Source organism: Chiloscyllium plagiosum, chromosome 17, assembly GCF_004010195.1.
Source record: "Chiloscyllium plagiosum isolate BGI_BamShark_2017 chromosome 17, ASM401019v2, whole genome shotgun sequence".
Lineage (NCBI taxonomy): Eukaryota > Metazoa > Chordata > Chondrichthyes > Orectolobiformes > Hemiscylliidae > Chiloscyllium > Chiloscyllium plagiosum.
Window position 1 is genome coordinate 69,240,608 of NC_057726.1, and position 19,445 is coordinate 69,260,052.

Sequence of the window (19,445 nt, forward strand, 5' to 3'; positions counted from 1 at the left end):
TCAGAATGTCCTCAGAATCTGAAACCTTTCCCCTCATATAATCCACAATAATACATGACTGGAGAGAATGTGTGAGGGGAAAGGTTTCAGATTCTGAGGACATTCTGAGCAGTTTTGAGGGAGGTTGAACCAATATAGACTGCATTGATTTACCTGGGCAGAATCAGAATTGATGACCTGAGAGGAGTATTAGTTAGTGGGGTTGAGCAGCATTAAAACTAAAACGTCAGGGTCTTAGGAACTGTTCAGAGAGATATAAAAGACCAAAATAAGGGAGAAAAAAACAGACAAAATGGAAACTAAGAAAAGTGAAAACCAGAGAATTCAAGGACAAGAATCAATCAGGGCCACATTGCAAAATATTGTGAGCAGACCAAATTCTTAAAAAGTCAAACCTTAAGATCTTGTGTTCTAATGCACATGGCATTCCCAATACAGTGGATTAATGAGTCATGCAAGTAGAAATTTAAAATACTTATAATATAGTTAAGATTACAGAGACTGACATTGCAGATGAGGAATAGGAATTGAATATCCAGGGTGTTAAGTTTTTAGGAAGGACAAACAGATAGCAAAACGAAGTTGGAGGCTGTGTTGGTGAAACAACGCCAATAACATAACATTGAGGCGGGATGCTAGCTTACATAAAGTGGAATCTGTAGAACTTAGAAACACCAAGGGGCAGAAAATGACTTTGCATATGTTCACAAGCCCCCAACTGATGGCATAATTCTAGGGAAGCTTTAAACAGGAAAATTAGAATCGCAAGAAATAAAAGTGCAGCTGTAATTAAGGGTGACATGCTCTGCGAGTTGTTTGGGCAAATCAAGTCAATGACACTACCCTCAAGGCAAAATTCATGGAGTGTGCATCCGATAGTTTTCTGGGTCAATACATTGAGGAATCAGTGGGAAAGCAAGCCGTCCTCAATTGGGTTATGAAAAAGGAATAGTTGATAATCTAGCTGTGCAAGATTCCTTGGGGAATAGTGGCCATAGGATAATAGAATTCTTCATTAAGTTAGAGAGTGACATTGTTGACTCTGGGAATCAACTCCTGAGCATAAATAAAGGAAAATATGAAGCATGAGATGGCTATGATGAATTAGGGAGTGATAGCTAATTAGGGAGTGACTGTGTAAAAACAATGATAAACCTTTAAAAAGAGGCATTGAGAGGTGTGTTTATCTTGGTATCTTCTAGAGAGAGATGGGGGACAGGCACTGAGCAGACTTTGAGTAGTAAACATCTTATGAAATTTTAGTATTTCTTTTTAAAGCTGGAACATTTGAAACAGCCTGAATGGGTTTGGTCAAGCTCCCACCCAAAGAATGAGGGATTTGTCGTTTTTAGTTTTTAGCAGCTGTTGTCATTCATTAATGAAGAAATGGATGCCATTTTTCACTGTTTCGATTACAGACAAAAGCCAGGGTCCTGAAAACTAAAGCCTACAAATCCCTGGTTTTGTGGGTGGGAGCTTGACCAAACACATTCAGACTGTTTCTACTGATCCAGCCCTAAAAGATAAAGACATAAGGCTTCACGGGTTGTTTATTATCTTCTCATAGACTGCAGCACCTGTCACCCAGTCTCTCTAACTCTCTCTCTCTCTGCAAGAACAGAGGCCTTGTCACAGTAGTAACAGGCAACTGGCTTGTTAGAGGATGGACAAAGAAATTGCTGGAAAAACTCAGCAGGTCTGGCAGCATTCGTGGAGACAAAGCAGAATTAATGTTGCGTGTCCAGTGAATGTTCTGAAGAAGGGTCAGAAGAAGGGTTATTGGATCTGAAATGTTAACCTGCATTTTCTCCACAGGTGGTTCCAGATCTGCTGACATTTTCCAGAAATTTCTGTTTTTGTTCCTGTTTTCCAGCATCTCCATTCTTTGTTTCTTGATTACAGAGATAGATCTGGGTAGTACTGTTGCCAGATACCAGCTGTTAAAGAACAGTAGCCAATGAATAAAATAAGTTATCAGTGTTGATCTGCCAGTGCATTGTAGCACAGGAGATATAAGGCATTCCAGATAGGAGGAGGAGAGAATTATTTCACGGCTGCAACTGAACTGAAGTGATATCAATGTCCTGGGCAGGAGGTTTGCTGGAGCTCTTTGGGAGGGTTTAAACTAGTTTGGTAAGGGGTTGCAAACAGTAATTATAGACCAGAGGATGAGGTAGTTGGTGAACAGGCAGGTTGAGCGTGCAGAGAGTGGGAAAGAAAGAACAGACAGTTGATAAGGCAAACTTGCAGTCAGTGTGATGGGTTGAAGTGTGTCCATTTGAACACAATAAGTGTCAGCAATAACGGTGATGAATTTAGAGCATAGATCAGTACTTGGATCTACGATGTTGTGGCCGTTACAAATACTTGGATATCACAGGGACAAGAATGGTTGTTGGATGTTCTGGGGATTGATGTTTCAAAAGGAATAGGGAGTGAGGTAATAAAAGGTGGGGAGTGACATTGCTCGTCAGGGATAGCATAACAGCTGCAGAAAGAGAAGTCATTGAGGGGGTTTGTCGACTGAGTCAGTATGGGTGGGGTTAGAAACAGGAAATGAGCAGTCACTTTATTGGGAGTTTTCTAGGCCCCACAAAAGCAACAGAGACACGGAGGAGCAGGTTGGGAGACAGATTTTGGAAAGGTGCAGAAGTAACAGGAGTGTTGTCATGGGTGACTTCAACTTCCGTAATATTGTTTGGAACTTCCTTAGTGCAAGTAGTTTGAATGGAGCAGACTTTGCCAGGTGTGTCCAAGAAGGATTCATGATTCAGTATTTAGAATCGGCCAACGAGAGGGAAGGCAATATTGGATTTGGGGCTTGGCAATGAACCAGGTCATGTGTTAGGTCTCTTGGTGGGAGAGCATTTCGGTGATAGTCATCACAACTCCCTGACCTATACAATATTCATGGAGAGGGATAGGAGTAGACTGTATGTGAAAGTATTTAATTGCGGGAAATGGAATTACAATGCCATTAGTCAGGAACTGTTGAGCATAAATTGGGAGCAGATGTTCTCAGGGAAATGTACGACAGAAATGTGGAAATTGTTTAGGAAGTGCCTGCTGTGCATGCTGGATAGATTTGTCCCACTGCAGAAAGGAAGGGATGGTAGGTGAATGAACCGTGGATGAAAAAATGTTGTGGAACAAGCGGAAGAAGCAAGCTTACTTAAGGTTGAGGAAGAAATTATCAGACAGGGCTCTAGTGGGTTACATGGTAGCCAAGAAGGAACTGCAGAATGGACTTAGAAGAGCGAAAAGGGGACATGAGAAAACGTTGGTGGGTAGGACTAAGGAAAATCCCAAGGCATTTTATATTGATGTGAGGAATGAGAGGATGGCCAGAGTGTGGGTAGGGCCAATTGGGGATTTTGCGCCTGGAGTCGAAGGAGATAGCAGAGGTCCTTAAAGAGTACTTTTCTTGTGTATTCAATGGTGAGAGGGAACTTGTTGTTTGAGAGGACGTGTGAAACTGGCTGATATGTTCAAATAGGTTGATGTTAAGAAGGAGGATGTGCTGGAAATTTTGAAAAACATGAGGATAGACAAGTCCCTTGGGCCAGATGGGATATGTCCAAGAGTTATGCGGGAAGCAAATGATGACATTGCTGCACCTTTGGCAATGCTGTTTGTGTACTCACTATCCACTACAGTAGTACTAGATGATTGGAAGGTGACAAATGTTATTCTCTTGTTCTGGAAAGACAATAGGGCATTACAGAACAGTCAGTCTTACACTGGTGATGGGCAAATTATTGGAAAGGATTCTGAGAGACAAGATTCTTTCAAAAAGCTTGCTTTGTTGGAGATCATCAGTGTGGCTTTGTGAGTGGCAGTTTATGCCTCACAAGCCTTATTGAATTCATTGAGGGGTGTGAAAAAACACATGAATTAAGATGGAGCATGGTGCATGTGGATGCTAGCAAGGTGTTTGATAAGTTTCCTTTGGTAGACTCATTAAGAAATTAATGAGACATGGGATACATGGAATTTGGCTGTCTGGACACAGAATTGGCTAGCCCATAGAAGATAGAAAGTGGTAGTAAATGTAAAATATTCAGCCTGGAGCTTGGTGATCAGTGGTGTTCTGCAGAAATTTGAATTTTTTTTATTTAGAAAGGAAAAAAAATGACTGTGGAGTTTGCATGTTCTCCCCGTGTCTGCGTGGGTTTCCTCCGGGTGCCCCGGTTTCCTCCCACAGTCCAAAGATGTGCAGGTCAGGTGAATTGGCCATGCTAAATTGCCCGTAGTGTGAGGTAAGGGGTAAATGTAAGGGTATGGGTGGGTTGCGCTTCGGCGGGTCGGTGTGGACTTGTTGGGCCGAAGGGCCTATTTCCACACTGTAATGCAATCTAATCTAAAAAGATTTGGTCTGGGACTTCTGCTATTTGTGATTTTTAGAAATAACTCTGATTCAAGTTAGTACGTTTGCTGATGTGGGAAGGTTGGTGGAGTTGTGGATAGTGTGGAGTGCTGTTCTAGGTCGTAACAGAACATTGACAGGATGCAGAGCTGAGCTGATAAGTAAAAGATGGAGTGCAACCTGGAAAAGTGTGAACTGATTCATTTTTGAAGGTCGACTTTGAATGCACAATCCAGGGTTAAAGGCAGGATTCTTGGCAGTGTAGAGGAAAAGAGAGATCTTGGGGTCCACGTCCATAGATCTCTCAAAGTTGTCATGCAAGTTGACAGGGTTGTTAAGAAGGCGTATGGTGTATTGGATTTCATTAACAAGGAGATTGAGTTTAAGAGCGGCAAAGTTATGTGCAGCTCTATATAGCTCTGGTTAGGACAGACTTAGAATAGTGTGTTCAGTTCTGGTCACCTCATTATAGGAAGGATGTGGAAGTTTTAGAGAGGGTGCAAAGGAGATTTACCAGGATACTGCCTCTTATAATAAAACATTGAGAGAGCTAGGGTTTTTCTTATTGGAGCGAATAAGGATGGTGTGGGGGGGGTGACCTGATTGAGGTGTACAAGATTATTGGAGGCATAGATGGATAGTCAGACCTTTGTTTCCCCAGGGCAGAAATGGCTATCATGAGGTGGCATAATTTTAAGGCAATTGCAGCAATGTTTGCGGGAGATGTCAGAGGTCGATTCTTTACACAGAGAGTGGTGGGTACATGGAATGCACTGCCAGCGGTTGTAGTAGAATCAGATACATTAGGGGCATTTTAGCGACTCTTGGATAGGCACATGGATGATAGTAAAATGTAAGGTCTGTAGGTTAGTTTGGTGTTAGAGTAGGATAAAAGGTCGGCACAACATCGAGGGTCGAAGGGACTGTACTGTGCTGTACGATTCTCTGTTCGATGGTCTTTTTAGGTTAGGGCTGTGAAGACAAACTTGTACTATTGATTTGTTTGATGCATTCTGCAGACAACTATCTAGAAGGAACAAAATCAGTACAAATTTAAAGCATACGTTTTAACAAACTGTAAGAATTATGTGTTAGTTGTTTTGAAGCACTTCAATATCTGAGCATGGACTCGTATATCAACAAAGCTAACTGCAAGAGTTCATAGACGGTTTCAATATCAGCGTACATTCAATCTAATAAGGAAAGAATCACTGCTGGATGTAGTGCTGAGAAATAATTTGGTTCAGAGGGAAAAAAGGTCCATAGGGAGATAATTAGGACAAATATCTGCAGTATTTTCAGGTTCACACTGGCTTTGGGAGCATAGAAAATAAATAAAGTAAACCGATTCTTTAAAATTCATTTGCGGGATTTGGGTGTCGCTGGCTGGCCAGCATTTATCTGTCACAATTCTAAGAATTTAATTTTAACGATAACCTGTATCATTAGAAAACAAGCATAAAAATATTCATGAGTATGTTTCCTGGTTGTGGACATTCTGCTGGTTGTTTGATTGGCAATGCTCTGCATTTATCCATGATGAGGACAATAGTTAGACATGAGTTAAAAGGAATATCCAACAACATCAGTAGTCTCCACAATTTCATTAGAAAGAAAAGAAGATGGTTGATGGAGCTAACAAATCAGAGGAACATGATGATAAAGATCTGGCAAAGAAGCAACGGTGAGAAAGAACTTTATAATTAGCGACTGTAAGAATATGGAAGTTACAAACAGATTCAATTTAGTTTTACGTGGTACGATTGGACCTTTTCTGCAGTTAGCAACTTCCACAAACTGTGAGGTAAAAGGAAGGAAATTAATTTGTAGAATTGAAGTCGCATTAAGTCACGCTGAAACTACAAACCATGTGTTTTTCTTTGGTTTTGTAACTATTCTATGAGTCAAGGTTAGACAAGAACTTCTGTAACAGTGCAATTCATTTTATGTTTTGTTTACCTGTGTAATTTTATTTTATTCAAGATATCTGAACTGAGAAAAATATGGGAACTTAATTCTATAGAACATGAAAATGCTTCAAACGATGTACATTATTTCAGAAGTAAACCCTTCAGTTGCGTATTCCCTTCCTGAGTTATCTTTCAACAACAGGCTGGAATCAGGAAAATTCATTTTACATTTTTGTGCAGCTACAATTCACTCTGTGAAACCATTTTTCAGAGTGCAATGCCTCCTTATTGCATTATTGAAATGGGTAATGTGTATTAAGCAGGTTTGACTGATCCTTCATAATTGCTGTAGTAGAATGCTGGTAATCCTATGGCAGCATGTTCACCTCAGAGACTACAGTGATTTCTGGAATGCAGTGTAACCATAATTGCTCAAGAGAAACTAGGAATGGAGTATAAATGTTCCCCTTGCCAGTGATACGAACATCCGATCAAGGGAGAAAAGCAACCAAAGGTTTTAATAATGATAAGATGTCTGAAGTGTATTAAAAGCATTTGCATTGCTGGATTTCAATTGAATGGGTCATAAATTAGTCTGAGTGCTAACATTAGGATCCATCCTCAGTCTGTATTGAGGGAAAGCATGTGTGTTATGAATTGTTAAATGAAACCTGACATAACAATAAATAACCACTATACCCCAGATATTACAATGTAAACCTTGGCTGAAAATGTGTTGCTGGAAAAGCGCAGCAGGTCAGGCAGCATCCAGGAACAGGAGAATCGACGTTGTAAACCTTGGTTTGTTTTACTCAACTTGTTACAATACACTCAGTGGACATCTAACCTTAGGTCAGATTTGAACCCAGACATTTCTTCCAAAAGTAGGAATGTTCGGTCTGTGTCTTAAGCACTAATTGTGAAACTTTAAAATTGACATTCTTTGCGTTTTTAAATATGACTTATAAGAAACAATTTTAACAAGTTTCCTTTAATTAAATCCCAGTGCCGCCAGCTCCTGTGAAGATTACTCAGCAGTCCCATTTCACACTACTCTGTACAACAGTTGGATTCTTTCCGAAAGAGTTTAACATCACGTGGTATGAAAATAAAATGGAAATTATGTTTGGGATTAACACAACTATACAACAGAACAAGGAAGGATTATATCAAGTTTCCAGTTATCTCAGCCCTGTGCAGAATGCATTGATGTATACCTGTGAGGTTTCTCATGTTTCTCTCAAAGTCCCAGCCATTGACAGCTATACAGTTCTTGATCAGGGTAAGATTCTTAGGTTGACAATAAGCATTTGAACGGTACATTTGTTAAACATAGAGGACTGTCCTGTTTTACAAGCCTGTCATACATCAATCTGAATGAACTGAGTTTGACAGATGTCATTCTGTTCATTGCAATACCAAAAACACTTCAGGAGATGTGGGACATTGTGGTATTTTTGAGAATCATATGAATGTTGTTATTGGACATATAATCTACTGTGAATGGAGAATATTTCATTCTGGTATGAACAGGGTTGTTCCTGAGTCCCATGATGATTTTAGAGTTTTGATAGAAATTTTAATGATTAGAAATTCAGCACAGATCTTGGGGTTACAAAATGTAAGTGAAGGGCTAATACATGTGCATACACTTTGCACCCAGAAAACTGTGAGTGCTATTTTGCTGGAAATTCTAAACTGTCATACATACTCTGGTGATGTTGTAGGCAAAGGTAGAGCTTTAATAAGTAACATAGAGATAAATTAATCAAGAAGTGCTCGACTTCTCTAAACCTTATTCTTCCATCTTGTGAAACTTTAAAATTGCTATAAGGGGAGAAGAAGCACTTGTGAAATAATTTTCAGAAGAGAGGCAATATCTCAAAACCTCATATAAAAAAGCAAAATTGTTGTAATGATGTGTTCCATGCCAAAGCAGAGGCATTGGGAGGTGATGTTAAATATTGAATGAGCTAGACCGTGTACATCTGGAGAGGCTGTTTGAATTGCATATATTTTGGAGGAGTAGGGCGCTTGAATACATTTCAGGAAACCACAGGCCCACTTCGACTGTTAGACTATTTGTTTTCTGCCATAATTTAATGTGGTCGGGAGTAACCTGAAGTCATCTTTGCTCAGTCCACATTTGCAGCAAGAGTTTAATGGAAAGTTGAAAACTTCCTGAAATCGATAAGATCATATGGCACAGAACACAGTTTAATGTCTTTGTGCCAAATTTGACAGAGCTGTCCAACTATAACAACTAACCCACTTTGCTTCCTTTCCTATGCAAATGTTATACTTCAATTTTATTTTTAAAATCTCATTCAATGTTATAATTTTAATGCTATCTGGTTCACTCATGCTCATTAGCAATGCATCTAGGTCACATGAGACTCACCTACAGCTTTTGTACTTACCACATCAAAACCATCGAGACATAAAAACTTCTGTTACGTTCTATTCGTAGCTTTGCATACATTGAGAAGAACACTGGTAGATGCCCCATCTAGCTTAAACCCCCCTGTGCAGAATGCATTGATGTATACCTGTGAGGTTTCTCATGTTTCTCTCAAAGTCCCAGCCATTGACAGCTATACAGTTCTTGATCAGGGTAAGATTCTTAGGTTGACAATAAGCATTTGAACGGTACATTTGTTAAACATAGAGGACTGTCCTGTTTTACAAGCCTGTCATACATCAATCTGAATGAACTGAGTTTGACAGATGTCATTCTGTTCATTGCAATACCAAAAACACTTCAGGAGATGTGGGACATTGTGGTATTTTTGAGAATCATATGAATGTTGTTATTGGACATATAATCTACTGTGAATGGAGAATATTTCATTCTGGTATGAACAGGGTTGTTCCTGAGTCCCATGATGATTTTAGAGTTTTGATAGAAATTTTAATGATTAGAAATTCAGCACAGATCTTGGGGTTACAAAATGTAAGTGAAGGGCTAATACATGTGCATACACTTTGCACCCAGAAAACTGTGAGTGCTATTTTGCTGGAAATTCTAAACTGTCATACATACTCTGGTGATGTTGTAGGCAAAGGTAGAGCTTTAATAAGTAACATAGAGATAAATTAATCAAGAAGTGCTCGACTTCTCTAAACCTTATTCTTCCATCTTGTGAAACTTTAAAATTGCTATAAGGGGAGAAGAAGCACTTGTGAAATAATTTTCAGAAGAGAGGCAATATCTCAAAACCTCATATAAAAAAGCAAAATTGTTGTAATGATGTGTTCCATGCCAAAGCAGAGGCATTGGGAGGTGATGTTAAATATTGAATGAGCTAGACCGTGTACATCTGGAGAGGCTGTTTGAATTGCATATATTTTGGAGGAGTAGGGCGCTTGAATACATTTCAGGAAACCACAGGCCCACTTCGACTGTTAGACTATTTGTTTTCTGCCATAATTTAATGTGGTCGGGAGTAACCTGAAGTCATCTTTGCTCAGTCCACATTTGCAGCAAGAGTTTAATGGAAAGTTGAAAACTTCCTGAAATCGATAAGATCATATGGCACAGAACACAGTTTAATGTCTTTGTGCCAAATTTGACAGAGCTGTCCAACTATAACAACTAACCCACTTTGCTTCCTTTCCTATGCAAATGTTATACTTCAATTTTATTTTTAAAATCTCATTCAATGTTATAATTTTAATGCTATCTGGTTCACTCATGCTCATTAGCAATGCATCTAGGTCACATGAGACTCACCTACAGCTTTTGTACTTACCACATCAAAACCTTCCGAGACATAAAAACTTCTGTTACGTTCTATTCGTAGCTTTGCATACATTGAGAAGAACACTGGTAGATGCCCCATCTAGCTTAAACCCCACCACTCTGGCACACTTCTATAAATCACTTTTCCATACCCTTAATGCCTTAACATTCAACATCCTATGGAATGATTAAGTATACATTAATCTCACAGCTGCGATAGGGTTAGCTTCTAGCACCCAGTTAAGAATCTACAAATTCCTTCATTCTACCTCTTCACAAACCTTCTGGCAAGGGGCACAACTTTATATTATTCCACATCTGATCCCATTCAACATGATTCTAGCCTAACTAAAAATTTCTTTGAAATCTGTTCCTTGTATATAGGATTGTTACAAGCATTGTATTTTCTAGCTGCAAGTGGGGGATGGTTAACTTCACTTTTGGAAGTTACGACCTCTATAACTAGGTTACCAAACTCATCAAAGTGTATTATATGCTTTTAACATCCACTGCTGGTTAATACCACTATGTACATTGTCACAGAATTAAAATTGAAATCACCAAACATGATGCTGATTCTGAAATCATTTTGGGAGTTGTTGATCCATTTTACCACTCTCCTTTTAATCACAGGGGCTTATGTTCATGATATTTCTGAACAAGTGATATCACGTCAAAGACTTTTTGAATCTGCATATTTAGATAAATAAGTACCTTCATCAAGCCCCTCACATAAGTTATTAAAGAGTTCAATTAAATTAATAAAATCTGAGCTGCTGTTAATAAACAGTGCTTAGTTTCATTCATCAGCATTTTTTCCTACCTTCTGAAGTACCCCATGTGTTAACTTGTTTAACGATTTTTGTTCTGAAATAGACTGACTGGCCTGTAGTCACTGGACTGAAACCTATCATCTGGCATATTATTTGGCTGTGATCCAAAAAAATAATGCTGTGATGAGGAACAGAATTGAAATTCAGGTCATCCACACAGTGGTATCAGGTCCTGTGAGATATATTTGATGCCACTCACTGGAATGCTTTTCTCACAGCCTGCGATTAAACGCTATGCAATTTAATTTCCACAGTGAGCAAACATTCTTTCCAATCAGTTTACTTTTCTGCACAGATGTACAAGTGATGGGGAACAAATAGAGTAAGCTGACAATGATACATGTCTTGAACAAAAAGAAAAAGACAGGGGAGTTAATGCCTTTGTCGCTATCTGAAAGGATTCCGGTCTCACCATGATAGTTTTCAGAATTTAATTTTCAGAATTTCTGAATCCTCTTCAGAATTTAATGACCATGTACTTAAGACATATAAAATTGAATGTCTGTATTCATTAATGGTCACCATGAAACTACTACTGATTGTCATAAGATGAATATGCTTCTCTGGTCTGGCTTACATGCACTCAAGGCCAACAGCGTGCAGTTGACTCCTATCTGCTTCCAAGAGATACTAAGAATATGCAGCAAATGCTGTGTCTCAATTGACAGCATCAACACATGAGCAACTGAAATAAGAATAAACCGCATGTTTAAAATATGGCAAGTAATAGGATTAAAGATTTACTAACACAAATAGATCATATGAGTTTTCCTAATTCCTTATTGAACTTGAAATTTTTAAAGCCATCACAATAATGTTACAAATTGGGAGGAAAGATGGAATTTCCTGAGTAAGTCACTGAGAGATGGTTACTTTAGTATGTGTGCTACGTCTTAACTGAAATTAATTAATCACTGCAATTTCTGCTCTGTAAGATGCTAACATTTGACTTGTTCTCCCATTTTAGCTGACACTGGTACATTTCCAAAAGAATTGGTGGCTGGATGTGCTGTTGCAGGATTATTACTTTTAATGCTAGTAACTGTTGTGATACCTTGCAAATTAGATACAATTAAAGGTAAGACTTGACACAATGTATCTTCAGAATTGCATTTCGATATTCAGTCACAGCTCAATGCTGCGGTGTCAGGAAGATTAACCAGTCGCGTCTGCGGTGTAGGTTTTCATTCGCTACTGTGTTGGGAGCGTCGTCCCTCTGAAACCCAGTAATCTAATGATAGAAGGAGCTGAAACCTGATCTATTCCTCAGGCTAATTTCTCTGAACCTGAAAATAAAGATGAACCCAATTTCATTCTTATGATAATGCAAGGCAGTGATCTGAACCCAGTAAATTACAATCAGATAATTCTGACATAGAACATAAACTTATTCTCATTCAACAATAGAAGTGAATGCAACTTTGCACTTATGATGAGAATGATCATGTTGCTTGATTAGAGCATAACTTTTGACTGACATGAAGCCAAATTATGTTTGTGATGAAATTGATCATGATGAAAATGATGTTTTCTAACAGGCACCGGGATAACTCCAGTTAACTCCAGAGATAACAGCCAGTTTGAAGAACAGGTTTGTTTCATGATCACTTTTGTTTTTGCCAAGTAGAAAGTTTTTACAGTATACTGATCATGATGAAAATGATGTTTTCTAACAGGCACCGGGATAACTCCAGTTAACTCCAGAGATAACAGCCAGTTTGAAGAACAGGTTTGTTTCATGATCACTTTTTTTTGCCAAGTAGAAAGCTTTTACAGTGTACAACACACATACATCATTATCACCTGAACTGCTGCAAGATCACAGCACATCCCACTAAGTCTGTGGGTTCCCAATGTTGCCTTTGCCCTAAACACATGGCTAGTGATCACTCATTTCAACAATGATCCCCATACATACCTAACCCAGCAGCTTCTGCAAACAGTTGATGTTTACACTGTGTCACTGGATAGTTATTCAACTGTGTGAAGTGGCATTACCTCCACAATGTATAACAGCTATTCAGCAGGACAGGCGAAATCTATGCAGGGAAACAATTACAGCACCAGGTCTAAGATGTTTAATCATTTTGCAACAATTCTATTGTACAGTACCTGTGCACTATGAGTGGTTGCTACCATTATTCAAATTCAGCCCCAATCATCTCTGTTATGATGAATTTTGCAAACTGAGCCCTTGGTTTATTGTTTAACGCCACAAGGCTAGTCTTAGACACATTAATTGTGAATGAATATACACAGATATGATTATTCTCCTTTGTCCCGTTTTGGCAAATTATTTGAAAATTACATTCATGACCATTTGTTCAGAAGCGGACGTTTCAGTTTTAGGTAATGAGTTTTGAAGTGTGGATAAATTGTGGCATCTGGGTAAGAATTTACTGAAGTGAAAGTGAGTCTGATGCAGCTTTGCTTTACTGCACTGAGACAGTAGCTTGCTCTTTTCTTTCAATATCAGATGAGGTAGCAAACAGAATGAGCATTGGTAATTGAACCTTAAACTTGAAATGGAGCCAGCAAGTCAAGAGAAAGGATCACAGAACTTCACTGTTAAATATAACCTCAATTCAGCGGAGGAGGTCATTTAGAAAAGAAAGTTATGAGAAGCAAATAAACAGGCTTTAAATGAATGTAAGAAAAGCTGACATGCTCAAGAAAATCAATGGTTTAGCAGTATCTATGGAGAGAGAATTAGAGTTAACTTTGAAGTTAAATATGAAACTTGCTGAGAAATGAAAAGGGTTGTAAAATGGTCACTTTTGCTGTTAAAAATCATGCAACATCAGGTAATAGTCCAACAAGTTTATTTGGAAGTCCCAGTTGGACTATAACCTGGTGTTGCGTGATTTTTGACTTTGCCCACCCCACTCCGACACCGACACCTCCTCATCACTTTTGCTGTTGACAGATGGCAAAGACTCCAATGGAACAGGTAGCGATGGTGCTAAAAGCAAAAGGCAAAAGCTGTGTGAATGGTGGTAAAGGTGCAGAAGAGTTGTAACACCTCTAACCGAGATATGTGAAATGGAATGTAAAGTGAGCCTGCAGTGTGAACAGCGGAGACAATAGAATACGAAAAGGTGATAGTGTAGTTATCACGGTTATAATCATAGTGGAGGAAGAGGTCACACCCTCATGGTATCTCTCAGGACACAAGAGAGTTGAAATGACCATAAATTTCCATTTGAAAAAGTGTGATGTGATAGTCTAAAGAAAGTCTGCTGATTCTTTATACATATGTGTGTGCATATCTAATTTTTCCAAGGTTTGATGTTTGTCAACTTAAAGTAAACATTAATTATGTTAAAGTATACCAGAAACCACATGTTACAACGAGACAGCTTTGCCAGTTTATCAACTCCAAGTGTGGGAGATTGTGCAAAGGTGGTGAAGAAAGGCATTTCATTAAAGACTCTATTCTACTGCTGGTAAAGATGACTATGTTCCTGTAATGATAGGAATTTTATCTGAGTTGTAGCTTAACCTGGCAGCTAAATGTAGTAGTACCATTAACAATAACATTATAACCCCATGAGCAATGCTGTGTTATCCTTTGATCCTTTGATATCCTACCATACATTGTTAGCAATGTTTGATGCTATGTTATACTTTACAACTTAAGACTCAGATGGTGTTTCTATAATATTTGTCCTCAGAGAATACAAGAAGGAGAGGTGGGGCTTCTATCTTATGCTGCACTAAACTTCAGACAATACAAGAGAAGTAGAAAGAACAGACAAAAGGAAGACCAAACTTTGTATGCACAGGTACAACTGTAAAACATAACCGTGCCTTTTAACTAGGACCACTCCAACACAAGTGTCAATTCTCATTGATGTACATTGAATAGTTACAAGAAGTAATTTGAATAGGAGCTGCTCTTGATATTTCCTTATTGCTTTTACAGATTAAACAAGGGACTGATGCTAATCTGATTTACGTGTCTCTGGATATGACCGATTTACCAAAAACAGCAACAAGGAAAGAGACAGCAAAAATGAAGATAAACAAACCAAACATAGAATCCAGGATTGCATAACAAACTGTCCCATTTTCTCTGGGTCAAGCCATCTTCTTGAACAGACATTACATAGAACATAGAAAAGTACAGCACAGAACAGGCCCTTTGGCCCACGATATTGTGCCAAGGATTAATCCTAATGTAAAATAAGATAATTTAACCTACGCATCCCTCAATTCGCTGCTATCCATGTGCATGTCCAGCAATCACTTAAATGCCCCTATTATGTCTATCTGTTTGAATTCGGTTTATTATAAAACACATTGTCATTTATCAGAAAGGAGTTAAAGAATCAACTATACAAAGGCAGCAATACATTCACTTCTGCGTTTCTGTACTCTTTAGAAAAGCAATGTCTGTAAAATAAAGGAATCTTTTTATTAATTACCATCAGTTAAGAAAGGTATCAAAGACAATGGATGTCCCTTTTGTAGCTAGTTAGTTGTTGATAACACTAGAGTACTAGATTATTTATCAAAATCTACGCCAGGAAATAGCAGCCTTGTATTGAGTCTTCCACACAGAAGAATCAGACAACTCGGCTCAACTGCTGTCTCTGAGCCTTTCAGCTTCACTGACTTTCCACCCAAACCTGATCAATCTGAATCCACCAATCTATCCTTTTTACATTTGTACATCATGCATCTATCAAACTTCTCTGTTAGTTTCTCTATGTTCATCACAGCTAAAAACCCATCTGATAGATAATTCTCTACACTAAACATTTGCTGTGTAAAGAGCTTCTTCACAATATATTGAGAGACTTGCAAATAATAAAAATATAGTTCTGGACTGTTGTTCACATCTCACTCAGAAGTCAAAGTATCATTTCCACACCTTCCTTTAAATCATTTTCATCACAGTGGAACAATACTGTCCAGTCAACATTAGCTTGAAAACAAAATGTATACAGGAACACAACTATACCATTAAAATGCTAATATCAAGAATACTCTACGCAATTGATTTTTCCAGAATACATATAACTCAACTCTTTTAATTACAAAAATATATCCATCATTTTCTTGCCTGTTCTCAATGGTAACATTTTCAAAAAAAAAGCTGAGGAGAAAAATCCAAATATATACGAGATATGAGTGAAGTATATTTCTTTTGATCTCGGTCTGAATTTATTGACTGTTTAGTCTGTGTGGTAAACTTAGATCTCACAGCGAATGGCAATCTTTAATTATCATCTATTAGTTTAAAAATTTTAACATATTATGTTTCAATTAGACCAGTAGGCGTTGTTTCTAACTTGAAGCAAAATGGGCCTCTTTGCTCACATTCACCATGTTGGATTGTCATTTAATGAAGCTCAATGCACTTCCTCCAGAACAACTACATTGTTCCTTCGGTAGGAATATGAGATGTCTGTACATGAAAATCGAAGGATATAGTTGATGCAAGAAAATAAAGAAGGCAGACAGAAATCCTTAGAATGAATCAATAGTCAATAAGGACTTTCACAGGCGAGTTAACAAAGAAGTGTAGAGAATATACAATGTAGGAACATATGAGATTATACAGACAGGTGGGAATAATAGAGACATTGACTATTTTCTAAATGGGGAAAGGCTTCAGAAATCCATAGCACAAAGGGACATAGGAGCCCGAGTTCAGGATTCTCATGAATATGCAAGTTCAGTTGGCAAATAAGAAGTCAGTTTGCAAGGATCCTTCCACATCCGACAGAGATTGACCTGTACTTCCACACACGTCATCTACTGTGCCTGCTGCTCGCGGTCTCGTCTCCTTTATATTGGGGAGACAGAATGCTAACTTGCAGAATGTTTCAGAGAGCATCTCTGAGATGCATGCACTAAACAACCCCACCATCCTGTGGCTGAACACTTTAACTCACCTTCCCACTCCACCAAGGGCATGCAAATCCTGGGCCTCGTTGACTGCCAAACTCTAGCCACCCGACGTCTGGAGGAAGAACACCTCATCTTCTGCCTTGGAACTCTCCAAACACATAGGTTCAATGTAAATTTCATCAGTTTCTTCATTTCTCCTCTCCCCGCCTTATCCCAGATACAATCTTCCAACTCAGCACTGCCCTATTGAATTGTCCTACCTGGCCATTTTCTTTCACACCTATCTGCTCCGCCCTCCTTTCCAACCCATCACCATCATTCCCCACCTCCAGCTACCTATGGCATTCCCAAATACCTTCCCCTCAGACCCAACCCCATCTCCCATTTATTTCTTAGCCCCCTTGGGCCGCCCTCTCATTCCTGATGAAGAGCTTATGCTCGAAACGTTGACTCTCCTACTCCTCGGATGCTGCCTGACCAGCTGTGCTTTTCCAGCACCACACATTTCGACTCTGAACTCGAGTACCTGCAGTCCTCACTTTCTCATTACAAAAGACCTAGAATACACGAATAGCGATGTATTGCTGAGGCTATATAAGGCTGTGGTCAAACTGCACTTGGAATATAGTGAGCAGTCTTTGGCCCCATATCTCAATAAAGATGTACTAGAATTGGACTGGGATCCAGAGAGGGCTCATTAAGACTGATCCTAGGAATGAAGGGCATGTCATTTGAGGAGCGGCTAAGGATTCTCTACTTGTTGGAGATTAGAATAATGAGGAGAATCTCAATGAAGCTTACAGGACACTGAGAAGACTGGCCTTTTGTGTTTGTTGAGAGGCTCAGGGGGAAGTGAAACAGACCGGGCTGACAGGAGGCTGGAGGCTGGGAGCAGGATAAGGGGCCACTCACTGCAGTGAGAGGTTTCCAGCTCTTGTAGGATGAGGTGTTGCACCTCCCCTGAGAGGGAGCTGGTAACTGGTAGTCCCTCTGTCCACTCCAGCCTGATGACATGTCGCATCCGGGGTCATGGCCAGTCAGGTCAGCTGGCTGGTGGGATGGGGTGGGTCTTAAATAACCACCAAAGGCCCTACTCCTGGGACAAACGGGATCCCAGCCAGGGACGCTGTGTTGGTGCTGTGACCCTCACCAGGTCATTGGGTGATGGTGTGGAAGGACTGTGACTTCCTCACTTCCTTCCAGACATTTTTCACTGGGAGCCTCAGTCTTGGGAGAAGACCTTTCCCTGAGGGGCTGGGGGATCCGGTGTCAAGAGGGCAGGGTGGTCCCCAGTTTCCGCCACCCAGTGACACCCCTCTATACCTGCCCCAATGGAAGGGTCCCTACTAATGACTCTGGGGCTGGTGACACTCGGAGAATGAACCATCCCCACTCTCTCAGTGTAGAAAGGGTTGGGGGCTGAGGACAGCAGCCCAGGGACAGTACTCAGTTTTAGGTGCTTGGGATGCCATGTTCCTGGTCTCCATCGAGGTTCTGGATTCACTAGTGCACCTCATTGAGCTCCCCTTCATTCCCTTAAAGAATTCCAGGAATACATGAAGATAAACCGGAATTCAGCTGGCTTGGACCCTGGAACAATATTGAACAGGTCTTCTACTCCACCCAGGCAGCTCTAATAGCCCAGAATGACCATCACGGTTCAGGATGTTCCTTGGTGGAAGGTGAGGGCCCTATGTGATTTTCCTTCCTCCCGCAGACTGAGAATGATAGTGACCGTTGCACAGGGCTGCTGCCATGAAGACAGCCATAGGCAGCCTCACCATCACCAGCAGCAGGAAACCACAACACAGGCTCCAGGATTTATCGGTCCACTGGAATGGAAGGATTGGGGGTGGGGGAGTATTAACCTTTTTGTTTTAAAAGGTGGTGAGTTGTTTATCAGAGTGGAGACCTGTGACCAGGGAGTGTTGTAAAACAGACAGATTCAGGTACATAGGGATTCAGGTACATAGAACTTTGAGAGTGACGTTGCAGGTAGATAGGATGGTGAAAGAGGCTTTTGGGATGCTTTCTGTCATTGGTCAGGGCATTGTGTGTAGGAATTAGGAAGTAATTTTGCAGCTGTACAGAAATTTGATGAGGCACTTTTGGAGTCCTGTCTGTATTACTGGACACCCTGCTACAGAAAAGATCTTATTAAATTAGAAAAGCTGCAGAAAAGATTTATAAAGGTGTTAGTGGGACTGGAGGGTTTGAGTTATAAGGAGAAGCTGGAGAAACTGGGACTGTTTTTCTTAGTGATTAGCAGGTTGAAGAGTGACCTGAAAGAGATTTATAATTTCATGATGGACATAAATAAGATGAATAGTTAAGGGTTTTGTTTCGAGGGTAAGGGAATTCAAACCTAGAGGACATAATTTTAGGAAGAGGGAGAAAGATTTAAATTCACTGATGGGCACCATTTTTCACACACAGAACGGTTCGTGTGTGGAATTAACTGACAAAAGAAGTGGTAGATGTTGGTCTATTTTCCATATTTAATAAGCACTTGGACATTTTCATGAATTGGAAAGGCTTAGAGGGATACAGATCAAATGTAGGCAAATGGGACTAGATTAGTTTGGGAGACCTGGTCAGTATGGACAAATTGGGCTGAAGGGGCTGTTTCCATGCTGTATGATTCTATGAGTCTATAACAGAGAGAATTCTCAAGAAGAAGCATTTGGAAAGATAAAGTTTGATTAGGAGTAGTCAGCATGGCTTACACACGGGAG

General features: G+C 39.7%; 1 protein-coding gene and 1 long non-coding RNA gene across 2 annotated transcripts; both read left to right on the forward strand.

Moving 5' to 3' along the window:
- Positions 1–3,139: 3,139 nt before the first annotated feature.
- On the forward strand, positions 3,140–12,478 carry LOC122558647 (HLA class II histocompatibility antigen, DR beta 5 chain-like). The gene is made up of 5 exons (XM_043707444.1): positions 3,140–3,287; positions 7,283–7,468; positions 8,801–8,890; positions 11,819–11,929; positions 12,390–12,478. Exons 1-5 carry the CDS (start codon positions 3,140–3,142, stop codon positions 12,476–12,478), a joined length of 624 nt encoding a protein of 207 aa, XP_043563379.1.
- Positions 12,479–12,501: 23 nt separating this feature from the next.
- On the forward strand, positions 12,502–15,028 carry LOC122558697. The gene is made up of 3 exons (XR_006314233.1): positions 12,502–12,580; positions 14,526–14,636; positions 14,777–15,028. It is a non-coding gene; the product is annotated as an uncharacterized LOC122558697 (long non-coding RNA).
- Positions 15,029–19,445: the final 4,417 nt, after the last annotated feature.

What these genes read in the sequence shown, in the direction of transcription:
- LOC122558647 (XM_043707444.1), top strand. Translation starts at nt 3,140, where the DNA reads ATGTTGTGGAACAAGCGGAAGAAGCAAGCTTACTTAAGGTTGAGGAAG. An exon ending in CTATACAGTTCTTGATCAGG is followed by an intron (nt 8,891 to 11,818) that starts GTAAGATTCTTA and finishes CTCCCATTTTAG; the next exon opens with CTGACACTGGTACATTTCCA. An exon ending in CAAATTAGATACAATTAAAG is followed by an intron (nt 11,930 to 12,389) that starts GTAAGACTTGAC and finishes GTTTTCTAACAG; the next exon opens with GCACCGGGATAACTCCAGTT.